The 14,627-nt window shown below is 45.8% G+C and overlaps 1 protein-coding gene across 6 annotated transcripts in view; it reads left to right on the forward strand.

The window, feature by feature from the left end:
• UBR4 (ubiquitin protein ligase E3 component n-recognin 4) overlaps positions 1 to 14,627 on the forward strand; it is a 2,945,062-nt gene that overhangs the window by 1,241,994 nt on the left and 1,688,441 nt on the right. For all 6 annotated transcript variants that reach the window (XM_069611069.1, XM_069611071.1, XM_069611072.1 and 3 more), the window contains exons 42-44: positions 9,780 to 9,932; positions 10,163 to 10,390; positions 10,795 to 10,952. In XM_069611069.1, coding sequence (XP_069467170.1) covers positions 9,780 to 9,932; positions 10,163 to 10,390; positions 10,795 to 10,952 — 539 coding nt within the window. The remainder of the gene's footprint in view (positions 1 to 9,779; positions 9,933 to 10,162; positions 10,391 to 10,794; positions 10,953 to 14,627) is intronic.

Here is a 14,627-nt window from a genome sequence, read left to right on the forward strand (position 1 = left end):
AGAACATGCCACCTTATCAATTATTTTCAAGATAAAGGGCACATTTGTTATTGGTTAGTAGTTACCAGGAACCAAAGGGTCAAGACTTTCCTTCTTCAGTAAAGACGTGATCCATGCCTCGTTACTTCTGGCACATAGGCCTCTGAGAAGGAACGATTGGTAAACTTTGTGATCCAGGGACTCAACATCGTTGCAAAGTCTTTGAAGAATGTTCCTGGCAAGATGTCGCCTTTGCAAGATGTGGGTTTCATCTTATTAATAGTTTCTAGAACTTCCTGCTCTGAGACCTCATGAAAGAAAAAAGGTTGGTACCATGAGTGAGATCTTTAGGAAATTGAGCACTAGAGTCATTTACAAATTGCTGGGCCTCAATCTGATTCTGAATATGATGTACCTGATGATGTAATGTCTTCTGGCAGAACTCATCCAGGATATTCTGGCACCAGTCGTCATCTATAGTAGGTGGGGGTTCAATAGTTGAACCTTTCAGTTCCTCGAGAAATGTTGTTGACTTTGACGCCCCTTCTAACCTGGAATTGAGGTTGTAGCTTTTTGCTTCAAAAATATGTTTTTTACAATAGAACAGCTATTTTACAAGCTGTGCTTGAAGTATTTAATGGGTGGCTTCTCCAGTGGCACTCTGCTTTCATTGTATCCCCTCTAGCTAATAGGATCTCGGGAGTAAACTGTACATTTCATCCAGTTTGTTTCTTGTGTTTGGCTGGTCGGAGAGGGGCAAGGGAATCAAAAGCTTGATTGGTAGCTAATCTAAATGAGGATGTAAATTCCTCTAGTGGTAGGTTCTCTACTAATGATGGCAATAGTGGCGCCACTGCTAACTCAAAAGTTTTGGAGGTAATATTCTTATGATTACGGACAGTGTTGAGTGGTCTTGTTTGTTTCGGAGTATTGCCAAATGATAGAGAAACTTCAAAATGGAGTAGAAAGTGATCAGACAAGATACATCTCTCGATTCGCTTTAAACATAATGGCTGTTTTTTTTAATAAGACCCCGTCCAGGGTATTTCCTCCACCATGTGTGGAGTCATTTACAAACTGGTCAAAGCCCAGCGGTTTAAGGGTTTGTAGAAGCAACATTGTTTCAGAATCCTGAGAGTTATTAGCCCATAAATTAAAATCCCCTAATATGATGAAAGCCGAAGAGTCTTTCGATATACCTCCAGTGAATGCCATCAATTGCTCCTCAGAGAGGAGTATTCCTAGGCAGCCTATACAGGATCAAAACACTGAGCGAGTGGAATGGGTCAGTGTTTAATTTTAGCAACATTGCCTTACATGACTCAAGCTAAGGCGGGGTGGAGACATATACATTCAAGTTTTGTTTGAAGATCATGGCAACTCCACCACCTCTACCATTTTTGCGATCAGCATGGAGGCACCAGTACCCATCTGGAGTAGCCAGTGTCGGAGCATGCTGAGCTGCTTCGTGTAGCCAAGTCAGTGAGCACTAATAAATCTGTCATTGACCAAGATGCAGTATAGGATTTCCACTGCATGTGATACTAAAGAGCGTGTGTTCAGCAACCCACATTTAAGTAAAGTGTTAGGTGCAGTTAACAAACAGCGAGCCAACTGAGACATTGGTCTTCAGCAGATTAGTTAAGGTACTTTGTGTAGGTAGGCTCCTTGCAGCATTTCCAGGATTGTGCTTTAAGGGCTTGAAGTGCTTTAAAGGCAAGGAGTCCAGTTCTCCCATCCCTCCTCTATTTCTCGGCATCATCATCATCGTCACCCTTCTGACTATCCTCGGTTTTTTCATTTCAAATAAATCTTCCAGTGTGTTTTTGGACTGTTTGAAAAAATGAGGTTGCGACTTGGATGGGGAGAGTCATGAAGTAGTGCAGCAACTGTGGAGGTATTACCATCTTTAACACCTTTATCTTGCCTATCCAGGTTATCATTAGTGGACCCTAGTCCACCAGCTTGTTTCTAATTGCCTCTAGCAGGGGTGTGTAGTTTACTCAACGTAGTTCCTCCAGCTTTATACCAAGGTAAATTATGTACCTCTAAGCCCACTTGTATGGAAAAGTACCCTTGAGCCCCTCCTCAGTCTCCCTTGTTAGTGAAAGGTTCAATATATTTTTTTTGGTGTTTTATTTTTAACGCTACCACCATCCCGTAGCTTTCCGTCCGTCTCTCCCTTGATATCAAGGAGCCCTCCGGCTCCCACAACATCAATAGCATATTGTCTGCAAAAGCGGCTTCCTTATGTACCCTTCCCCTGAACGTTATCCCCACAATATCGCCATTCGTTTTTATTGCCTCCAATAGTGGCTCCAAATAAATAACATAAAGCAAGGGGAAGAGGGGGCAACCCAGCTTTGTGCCCCTTTGGAGCTTAATGGGCTCAGATAGATGACCATTAATTGCCAACCTAAGCGATGAGTTCTGATAGCTGGCCCTGATCATTCTTAGGCATTTCTCTCCAAAGCCCATTTGCCTCATTGTTATGAACAAGAACCGCCGCTCCACCCTATCAAAAGCCTTTTCGGCATCCAAGGCTACCAGGATCGCTGGGATACTTTTTGTGTTGATCTTTTCTGAGGTGAGGTGAGGTGAGATGAGCTATCCTCCTGGTGTTATCACTAGTCTGCCGGGCCCTGATAAACCCCGACTGATCTGGGCTAACCGGGTTGGATTGGCCTTTTGGCCCGTGGCCGGGCCGAAATCGTCCCTGGAGAGTGGGGCCTGTTTTCTGGCCATGCCTGGGCTGTTTTTTGGCCCAAAAAAATTGCCAATTTTTATTTGTTTTTTCTAAAAAAAAAAAAAAAAAGAAAAGCCTTTTATCCTTCTTAGGTCGATAAATGAGTACCAACACAGGTTGGGTGATATTTTATGCATATTTGTTCTATGAAAGAGCTTAAGCCGAAGTGCTATACAATAACATATCATTTGGCCTTGGACGTCTGCTTGGATTCACAGTAATTTAGTGTACTTGGGTTCAATCCTATTTGATGGCACTTCTTGTTTTGTCAAGGAGTGAAAGGTCGCGTTTCATCGCTTCCTGGGATGTCACTTTGGGGTGGGATCAAATTACATCACTTCCTGTGATGTCATCAGAGGTCAAGGGTCATGAGGCGAGGGGTGGTCCTTTTTTTTTGGGTGAACGGGCCTATTTCTTGTCCCAGTCCGACCCTGTGGGCTAATTATTCTTGGAAGAATTTGATCCAGGTGATTCGCCGGTGCTTTTGTAAAGTTTTTTGCATCCACGTTGTTTAAAGCCATTGTCCTGTAGGAGCCGCAATACGTTGGATCTTTGCCTTCTTTGGGGAGAGCTTCTTTGGGAGCGTCCTCTATGCTTGCTGTTATTCTACCCTTGCCCACATTTTATTGAAAAGTGGGACCAAGTATGGAATCAATGTTTCCCTGAAGGTTTTTATAAAATTCTGTGGTAAAACAATCCGGTCCGGGCGACTTATTATTGGGCAGTGTCATAATGACCCTCCGCGCTTCATCCCATGTAATGTCAATATCTAGTATTTATTTTTCTTGAGCTGTAATTTGAGCCACTTCCCTCCCTTTCAGGTTTTTCCTTTGACTCTGTTCTGTAGGATTTGCTGAGCTGTATAACTCTGTATAGAACCTTGAGAACTCCTGAATAATATCATTGGTGTCCGTACTAATTCCCTTCCCTTCCATCTTTACTATAACAATTATTTTGGCTTTCTCCGCCCATCACAACATCCTGGCCCATATCTGCTTTATTGGCCTTGATGTAAAATTTCTGTTTCAAGTATGCCAAGGCTTTTTCTGTGCCCTGTCTGTATAATTTCCAACTTGGCCTTTAATTCTCTATATTGCTTTTGCATTTCCCTGCTAGCTCCCACGCCCATCCTGGCCATTAACCTCTTAATTTTTTTTCTTGGTTTCTCTCTAGCAGCCTTGACTCCCTATCCTCCGGGCCTTAATTGCGATGATTTTTTCACTTAACGTTGCCTTAAAGGCATCCCACTGCACTTGCCCTGGTGTCTCAACCAGTTTGCTGTCTCTAAAAAAAAAAAAAAAATGAAAAAAAAGCTCATCTCCTCATTCAATTCCTTTCTCAAAGTCTCATCCTTTAAACAGGTTTACTGAATGCCTCCATTTCCAAGGCGCTAGGGAACCTGGCCTTCTGCCTATTTTCACCAATAAAGGAGCATGGTCGGACAAATGTATTGCCCCCACCTCTATGGCACTCACCCAACCCAGGAGTTTCCTGGAGGACCATACACAGTCTATTTGTGAAGATGACTGGTGAACATGTGAGAAAAAGGTGAATCCTTCCTTGTCCCCTTCTTTCTCCATCCATACATCGATTAAAGATATCGTCTCCACCTTTTCTATTAATTAGTTCGAGGGTTTTCCCTGGGTTCCTTCAGATTTGACAACCTGTCTTTTTCTGGGTTCCATGGCATGTTAAAATCCCCTGTCAATATTATGGGACCCTTTGCAAATTTCTCCATTCTAAGCAAGGATTGTTGACTAAAGGTATCCTGGGCCATGTTTGAAGCATAGATGGTTGCTAGCGTATATCTCTCCCCTCTCCCTTTTAAGGTTTACTGCTGTGCACCTCCCTTGGGAGTCCCTGTCCATATCCATCACAATGAGATCCAATGAGTTCTGTAAAGCTATCAGAACTGCTGCCCTCTTATTGTTTTCTGTGGACTGGTAGATTGTGGGGTATCCTAACAACCTCAGGTGGTCCCTGGCCCATGTCAATACATGAGTTTCCTTCAGTGTTATAAAATCTGGGCCCTCCCTCCGTAAGTATCTCTCCATTTTTTTCCTCTTTACCGGCGAGTTCAAACGCTTTATGTACAGGGATACTATGCTTAATCCCTTAATGCTATCAATTTTCATAGACTTTTCCCGCTCCACTAAATTCCATTCCCCATCTTTGATCAGACCCTTCCCTCCCTTTTGGCTGGTGGAGCTCAACTGCCCTCTAGCCCCTCCCCCCCCAATCACCACCAAATCTCCCCTCTGGAATTGACCCCTCTACGCACCCCAGCCTGAGCCCCGGCCAGTATCCTCCAACCCATTCTGGATTCCTTCCCCATTGCCCCCTCCCCTCGGGGCCTCCTGTGTTTCTCCCTTGTTCGCCCTCCCCAGGCGCAAAGCTTGTTTAGCCATTCATTCCTCCCTGCCCTTTACCCATTGTCTCCTCCCTCATTGTCTCAGCTGGCAGGGTCTTTCAGTTGGGGCTGATAACCACTGCCTCTATTTATTTTGGGTTTCACCACTGTTGACCATTCCCCGATCTTATACACCTTTCGATCCTTTTCTTGAGAAGCCCTTGTCTCTTGGTCCTCATCTTCCTCGATCCCCAGAATCTTTGCTCCTTCGCAGGAGGTGATCCGTTGTTGTTGGCCCTGCCATTCAAACAAGATACCAAACGAAAGAGTCCATCAGTAACTAATATCTTTTCCTCTGAGTGCCTGGGCAACCAGAGCCATTTTCCTCCTTTTGGCCAAAGTCATCTGAGATACATCTTGGAAAAGTGACAATTCCAACCCACTGCAGGTTATTTGCTTAGATCTCCTCGACATCTGTAGGATCCGTTCCTTGATTTTGTAATCTTGCACTGCTGCCAAAACGTCTCTGGGGCGAGCCCCTGGTTCCCCTCTACGAGGGCGGACTCTATGAATCTTGTCCAATCTCACCTCTGGTTTCCCTTCAGCATTCAATTGATCTTCAAAGATGCCCTTCACCACAGCTTTGAGGTCTTTATATGACACTTCCTCTGGCATGTTTTTAATCCGAATATTTTACCTCCTCGATCTGTTCTCTAAATCTTATATTTGAAGTTCTAAGTTATGTGTTGCTGTTGCCATTTACGCTAACCAGATTTCTATCTTCATTGAGTCCTCTGTCAGTTCTTGTATCGCTTTCTCGTTTATATCGACCCTTTCCTCCATTCTGTTCATGTTCTGTTTTATCCGCTGGAGTGCTGCGGCGAGGTCTTCCCTCATTATAGTAATTTCTTTTTGTACTGTATCAGCAATTCTGCCCCCAAATCAGTAAAATATTGTTTAAGGAGAGAGTTTGTCACCTGTTGATCTTGACCTTCCTCCATGTGGGGTTCTACCTGTTCCCTTTGCTATTGGGCCGCTTGAGTTCCCTGCGGGGAGGTCCCTTCTTTGCTCCACATTTTCTGGATGTTGCTCTCTAGGGGTTTCCTGGGGCCCTTTGATGTTAAAGGCTGGTTGTTTCCCCTAGTCTTGGACATTGTTTCCTATCCCAGTCTTTTCTGCTGGGTTATTCACTCTCTGATGTCCAGAGCCCTATCTACTGGAATCTTCCTTCTGCTTCTCTCCTGTTATGTAGAACTTTCCCCTTGTCTCGCCTTATGGCTTCAAGACGACCGTGTGAAAGCCGGGGCTGCATCCTCGCCTGGAGGGCTACAGAAGACTATATCCAGGAAGAACTATTAAGAGTGCTTCCCTATATAGCCACTCGGCTGTTCACTAGAGTGGTGACCCTCTACTCTCTGCCTTTTGCTGTGTGCGGTCTCTCCTTGTCACCACCTTAGCGTTCTCCTTACCTGCACTCTCTGCCTGTTCCTTCCAGTTGGGATCTCTTTGTGCCTGCTTGTGGGGGCCGGTCTTGTATCCTGTTGGTGCCTCCGCCGGTCCTTATAAGGGGTCCCGCTGCTGCCGCCCTCCCCTCCCCTTGACTTTGGCTGAGAGCCTCCGCCACCCTCAATTGAGTCAGCGCTCCTCTTCTCCCCTGTCACCTCACTGTTGTGTACTCTCTGGTTGTAGCAGCAGGTAATCAGCGGGTTCCGGACTGCTGCCTCAATAGTCCTTCATCCACCAGCCTCTGGGTATCGCGCAGGGCTCTCACATCTGATGCGGTTTACCTTCTTCCAGAGCTCGCCCAGTCTTCTCCCTGCCACATTCTCTTGGTGCCGCTCCGGACACCTCAGGGAGTCTTCGGCTCTCCCTGCACACTCTTCTCCTCCGAACCTCGAGGCTGGATCTCGCGCCCTGTGTCCTTGTTCCTTTGAAGCCTCCACTTGGGGCTCAGACGAGGCCGCCTCCCGGGATCCGTCCGTGCACACACCACCTGCGAATCTAAATAAATCTCAGCGGCGTAGGGCTCTTAATTGGTCCGCGTTGGTGTGGGCTCTCCTCAATTCAAATAGGCTGCCTTTTGAAGCTCGAAGCAAGCTGTGGAGGCACCGAGATTCAGGAGAGCATTGGTCACCGTGCTCTTCGCTCTGCGGCCATCTTGGAATCCCTGTGTTTTAAGTTTTTACTGTAATTTAGTATTTACCTTTTCTAAAGCCAATTCTTTACAGAGCAATATTTATGGCAGTATATAGTTTGTGTAATTATACAATAACCTTTGTGTGTAGATATGCGAGAGCTTTACTAACTACCAGGCCTCTGTTAGGCAGAAACCTGTGCAGTTCCCTTAGGGACCACTGCAAAAGATTTAGGACTACAGGTGGTTGGCAGTAAACCCAATTGGTAGCAGTCTGTACCACCCAGATTTACCTGGTAGCTGTGGCTGAGCAGTCCGACTTCTCTCAAGATGAGTTAGGCAGTATATAGAGTATACACAATAGGTACAGAGATACGGTAGTACAAGCAAACACTGACCAGAGCTTTGGTGTAAAAGTATATAATTATTTATTTAAAGACACACTTGTAAATTACACTAGCACAAAGAGGTAAGTAATGTCAACACACAGTCACTATTATATATATATACAGCCCTGATTACTTATTAGACAAGTCTTAATGAGAAACACCACTTATTTTCAGACATAGGTGAGTGCTTAACATCAGATGGCACTCTAATAAGTTATGAAAAAGGGAGGGAAAAGGCAAAGTCATGAAAGCACACGAATTTCAATACTTTTCAAAGAACCACAGTGAGGCAGGTTAGGCAAAGTCTACTGAGGGCAAGGAAGTTCAAATGCCAGGCCCACTCTTAGAGAGAACAAGCGAAATGTGTCCAGGATCACACAGTGAGGTTATGCCCAAAGAGTCTTTGTAGATAGTTCATAAAAGATTGAGATCAAGTCAGGAAAAGTTAGTTAACAGGCCCCAGGTTAACCCAGGTTAGAGAGTCGAGGATTTACTGTCACCCCGAACGATCTGTTGCAAGGGAGGCCAGGTGGGACACATTACCTGAAAATGGGAAGAATGCTCCAGCGGGGGCAGTTGTTCCTGGCAGCGGGTGCAAGTCGGTGTTTCATCCAGAGGAAGAGGAGGTCTCGATGTGGAGGAAAGCTGAAGGTTGTTGCACTGCCAGGGAAGAAACCAGCAGCGGAGTTTCCCGGTTACAAGGTACTACCCTTTTCTTCGCGGTAGTGGTAAACCGTTGTATTCCGGTTGCCGGGGTGCTTGGCACGGGCAAGGCGGCCACGAGATGGTCCAGGAAGGCGAAAAGACAAGCAAACTGGTTATCCCCACCAGTCAAAGGAAGTAGACTCTCCGGGCTGGAGATCTCCTCTGTCGTCGGGAAAAGTGGTGAGATGGTTCAACAGGGCTCCAACGGTGGTGTCGTCGTTGAAAGGTCGGCTCGGTTTCTCCGTCTTCGGATTCTTTAGGTCCTGTGGCGACTTCTGAAGTTCCAGTCCCCAAAGCCCTGCATTTATGCAGAAAACCCCCATTCATTCAGCCTAGCTGTCACTCAAACATGCTAAGTGGTGAGCCGGGCGGCTCACCACTTGGGCCAATCGCACAAGAGTGTGACTTGAGTTGCAGAGGCAACTCAGTCCAGGGTGCCTAAACCCCCTCCCACACCCCCTGTGGTACCCAGACAGAGTGGCACCACTTTTGAAGCCCGCCAAAAGGTGGAACAAAGGGCTCGACTTGGGTTGGAGTCACAGAAGCGAACACAAACGCCATTTTGGAACCAAGTTTCGGCAAAAAAATACCAACCGGTCAATTTATATTAATTTAATAAACCGGCGGTATGTTCGAGGCTATATTAAAAAGTGGTAGCCTCGAACAATGGGAAAATCCCATAGGAATATATTCGTGGTCGAATATAAAAAGTAGTATCCACTGCCACCAGCCAAAACTCGGTCGGGGGGACTGGACAGTGCCCCCTCGAACAACAGACCGCGGGGCAATCGAATTGCCCCGACCAGTACGTCCACAATATGATGGTTTGTACTGGTTCTATTCACAATTTAAGACTAGTTAAGTCAATGGTGACTTTACATGCCCTGGGAGACAGTAGTCAGTCCCAGGGTATGGAGTCTATGTTTGCGAGTCGCTACGACACCCCTGGGTTACGGCACGGAGGGTGCTGTGTAACCCACATATCAAAAACACATGAAGCCCTATGAGGTAATGGACCCCATAGCCCATAAAACACATACAAAGTCAAAGGAACACCTCAAATCATGTCTAAGAGTGGGAGGAAAAGAGTCTCACTCTTAGCAGGAGAAAAAAATAAACCCCAAAAATCCAGCAAAGCTGCTGGGGGACTCACTAGGTTTGGGAAATTAGCCTTTACAGAGAATTCTCCCTAACAGCCTCTACCCTCCTAAGAGTGAAGCGAGACTGCTCTGCCATGTTTACAACTGTGAATGTTTGGACTAAATTGGTGGAAGCCCTGTACACTACCTACAGGTTCTTCTTTCTGAACACCTCACCATAGGGCTTCTGGAAAAATCCACACAGTGCCATTAAAATGTACTGATAAAGTTTTTATTCCTCGTCTGGTTATCTGTCCTAAAACCACGTTTTTCATCGCTGATGGGTGCAGGATTCTGTTTTGATTAAAGTTTCCAACTGCCCTTTTTCTCTTTCCAGGACTGTCATGTTCTCACCTTCAGCAGCTCAGGCTCGGTCTCTGATCACTTAGTATTGCATCCTCAGCTGGCTACAGGAAATTTCATCATTAAAGCTGTCTGGCTGCCTGGATCCCAGACTGAACTTGCTATAGTTACTGCCGACTTTGTTAAGGTAAAGAGCTGTGATGTTCTGGCTTCATCTTCAGGGAGGTGGACTGAGTTGTATTTTAATTGTGGAAGGAGGGAGTGAGGTTCTAAGGAGGGAGGTCTGAATCGAAATGGGTCGTAAGGAGATTCTGATGAGTGTAACAAATGGTCTTGCTTAGATTTGGTTTACAGCCAGTCACTGGCAGTTATTTTTTTCCTCATGACCATGCTAATTCTTCTAAATTCTTATTTCAGGTATACAACCTTTCCTCAGATGCTTTCAGCCCCACTTTTTACTTCCTGCTCCCGAGCTCTAAGATCCGAGATGTTGCCTTTTTGTTCAACGAGGAGGGGAAAAATATCATTGTGATAATGTCTTCAGCTGGCTACGTCTACACACAGCTCATGGAGGAGTCCAGCAGTGCCCAGCATGGCCCCTTCTATGTCACCAATGTGCTGGAAGTTAGTCATGAGGACCTTAAGGTAAGACCTAATCTCCGGGGATCATCCATGAGCCACTGCAAGGCCTTTGTTTCATTTCTTCCCATTTCTTGCGCTTTATACATCCCATCTGTTTGGTTCCACACTGCCTCCTTGCACCCCCTCTTTATAAACTCCTGACTTTGACTTCCTTCCCATCTCACCTACTTTTTTTTATGTTATTCTTACCAGACTCATCCTCTGGTCTGCTTTGTTTGTTTCTGTGCTTTTCTTCCTCTATCTGGCTACTTCATATAACTCCTCTGCCTGTGCATTCCCCTTTACCTTTCTGGGATTTTTTCACCCAACTTTCACTTAATTTTCACACATCTCTGCTCTTCTTCTCTAATAGTGGTGGTAATGCAATTTTCCAGATTTCCTTCACAAATCCTTCTTTCTTCAAATAGGACAATAATGGACAAGTTGCTGGAGGTGGTGTGTCAGTGTACTATTCCCATGTCCTGCAGATGCTGTTCTTCAGTTATTCTCAGGGCAAATCATTTGCTGCCACAATAAACCGGTCTTCGCTGGAGGTTCTGCGACTCTTTTCAATTAACGTGAAAAGGTGAAAACTCTAAACTTTCTATATATTCCATCCAGGACTAAAGAAGGGGGCACACAATACAAAATATTATTCTGCTTTATAAGAACCCTGAGCACCTATTTTTTCTTGTGACAGTTGTTTATTTAAGTCTTACTTTCACCTTTCCTTGCTGTTGGGTTTTCTGAAAAGTGCTTCAAAATATTTGATGCATAGTTTGTTTCTAGGGCTTTGACATCCTCTTGTTCATTGAAGATTCTATTGCTGTGTTTTTCTTTTTGAGAAGTACACTGTGTGCATCCCTGTTGGTGTAGCATGAAAATACCCCAAATTATAGATAGCTGAAAAAATATAGTGGGCATATTGAGAAGTGAAATCTAGTGGTAAATTCTGTAGAAACAAAATTACACCACTTCTTAGGATCACAATGTTCATGTCGCCTTCAGTTCTAGTTCAGAATAGATCTTCAGGAGAAGAAATGTACTAAGTAAGAAGCTGCCAAAAAAAACCAAACCTAGTACAGAATGCAATACAGCAAGTTATGAAAGCCTGTCGTGCTAGACACTTAAAATCTGTTCAAATTCTTTTTGAGGTAACTGTGCCTCCAATCCCTTTTTGTAGCAGTGAATATTATTATTATAGTCATTATTATGATAGCATATAGCAAGCAAATGATGGACATCTATTATTGTTCTTTGTAAATCTTTGTCAATTGAACCAATCAAATTGGAATCAGGACTTGTTGGGATTACTTTTAAAGTTGTCATCCATCATGAGACTTTGACAACTGCACGTAACTGTTAGGCCAGAATCCTATTTTGGGGTTCTGCAGTCTGATTCAGTGGATTGCATTCTCCCACAGATTCCTCATCTTGATAGATGCCTTACACCACCATCTGCTCTCAGAAAACTTTGACGGGGTATATTGTGGCTCGACACCCTCTCCCCTCGGCTCTCGCGTGCTTTGACGCAAGCACTTCTCGAATCCAGACATGTCGACAGTCCTCCATGTAGCATATATTACACCCCGATTCCTCCATTCCTGTTTTCCCCATGCTCAGCACGCTGTTAGTAACTCTGTTGAGTTGTTTTTTGTGCACCAGCATGTCGGGCCCCAACCTTTTGGGGTTCAAATGCTGCTAAAACGGTAACTCGAAAATGTTCATCACAAAATGTTCATCAAAAGTCAAAGAAATGTCACTGGTGAAGAGTTCATCCACTCATCTTCCCACAAGAAGAAGCATCGCAGATGTAGGAGGGACGATATTGATTCATCTGAGGAAAGGGTAAAGTCTTGCCCTTGAAAAGGTGGCCTTGAGGGAGGAATGTGGTAACTTGAAGCAGCAAATGCTTTATTTGAAAAGGGCGTGACTGGTGCGTCTCTGGCCCTCCAGCTTAATTTCTGTTACCTTTTGCTCATTGTTATGGGGAAACTGATCAGTCCTTCAGACTATCAGGACTGGGAAACTGTTTCCCTTTGGAACTTGTGTACTTTTTCACTGTGTGCAATGGGGATAAGTCAATGAATTTCATTCTCCCACAGATTCCTCATCTTGATAGATGGCTATTTAGTGTCAGCTGTTTGGAAATCCTTTTGACAGGGGCCTACTCTCGCTCGATATTGTTGTGTTCTCCCTCGTTGACGGCCAAACCATTCCTCGATCGGATGGGGTGTTGTATAAAAGGAAGCACTACACCCCAGTACCTTAGTTCCTTTTCTCCATGCGTTCAGCATGTTATTCAAGCGTGCTCGTTTTCGATCTCATCGAATAACTGTCAGTATGTGGGGCACTAAACCAGGCGGTTCAAATGTTACAAGCACTGCAACTCCAAAATGTCCCTCACAGACCCCCATATGTGTGGGGTGTCTTTGTAGGGCATGACACAGAGTAATGTGGTTCCTGCCTTTGGATGAACTGAAAGCAGTGAGGGGAACGCTCAGCAGGCCGCCATCTAAATCCCATGTGAAATTGCTCCTGTGCTTATCCGATCATGATACTGAGGATTTGACGCCGGAAAAATCAAAGGAGTGCTCGCACTCTCGCAGTGAATCGCACCACTTATCATTGCTCAAGAACAGACGCAGATGTGATTCCGACTCATTGGACGATAGGGGTAAATCGTACCCTGTGAAGTGTGCATCTAGGAAGGAGTGGGGGGATTTTAAGACTGAAATGCTCAGTCTGGTATGGCTTCTGCCTCGACACCGCTGGCCGATCCAGCTCCAAATGCACCTGGTCACTCTGGCACAAAGGCAGCTGAGGTGAGTCGAATGCCCTCAAACAAAACCTCGAAGGAGAAAACTCCTCCTGTGCCGAAGTAGTCGGTGGCCCCTTTGAGCCAACAGGTTCCTCGTGCAGCCCCGCAAGATCAAAGCTTTGTTACTCGGCACCTGTTCTGTCTTCTACGATTCGATGAGGACGACCTGATTCCATTTCGGTTTGCGCCAATGGTGGGATCCGTTCCCTGATTTTATTTACGGATGAGGTGCAGTTCCGTCAACTGGCAAAGGGCCTCCACGATGCAAGTGATCTGAACATGTCTCCGGATGTGGAGTTTCAACAGCTCAACCCATATGCACACCCAAATTCGTAATATCATAAGGTGGTCGAGAAGGTTGTTGTGGCCTTGGGACTCGGCGCTCCGTTGAAGCCAGTGTCACAGTACGACCAGAATAACATCCTCGTCCGTGGGCTGCAAATGGAACAGCATTGCCGTTAAATGCGGCTATAACCGATCCAGTCATGGCCTAGTGGCAGCCGGAAGTCAACTCAGAACTCGCGAAAAAATATAAGCCGGCAAGAAGCAAGCTGTTATTTTTGACGTTCCACCTGTTATGCAGAGTGGTTAGAGGTGTAGGCCACAGCTGTCACGTCCAGGCCTTCGACTAAGAGCATTCCCACCACATGGGGTCGAAAAAGGTTGACACGTTGGCAAAAAGGTCTTTGCCACAAGGAGTATGGCCCTTAAGACAGCAAACGCCTTGTGTTCCTTCTCCAAGTTTTCTCACATCCTCTCGAGTACTGTTTCAGAGGCAGCTGACCACCTTCCAGAAGGGGAAGTCCAAGCTGGTTTCCTGGACAAAGTGGCCAACGGAAAGGAAATGGCCTGCCAAGTACTCCACCAAGTTTGGACACCTTTGACTGCATGTGTTGTGCTATGAGCACCTCCACGGTCTTGCTAAGGTCAGCATATCTGACGGGGTGGGGGGGGGGGGTCAGGATTTTCCCTGAATGTCCAAGCAAAATTGCTAGACTTGAACTGCTATGGGGAGGATCTTTTTGGACCCATGGCTGACAAGTACCTAGAGAAGTTTAAGGATTGTAAGCTCACAGCCAAGTCATTGGGCTGGCGGTGCAGCAGCAGCCACCACAGCAGACTTATTCTTTAGGATGCAGATGAAGGGGCTGCAGGAGATACTCCACCTTTCTCAGGAGGTCCCAAGGACCCCTGTCCAAACAAGGGCAACACAGGTTGACACATCCAGGTAGAGGCAGGGGAAGAGCGAGGCAGTTGAGAGCTGCGGCAGCGTTGACTTACACAGTGTCCCAGAAGCCTCTCTGAGCTCTCTTGACTTATTTTGCCAGTTGGAAAGGAAAATCGCTGGATTGTTGAGAATACCCCCAGAAAGACCTCCACGACCACTGTAGCCGGAGCTACTGGAAGAACTGAAAGCCTTTCTGTTGAACGGAGCAGTGG

Source organism: Ambystoma mexicanum, chromosome 8, assembly GCF_040938575.1.
Source record: "Ambystoma mexicanum isolate Mex_15411 chromosome 8, UKY_AmexF1_1, whole genome shotgun sequence".
NCBI lineage: Eukaryota > Metazoa > Chordata > Amphibia > Caudata > Ambystomatidae > Ambystoma > Ambystoma mexicanum.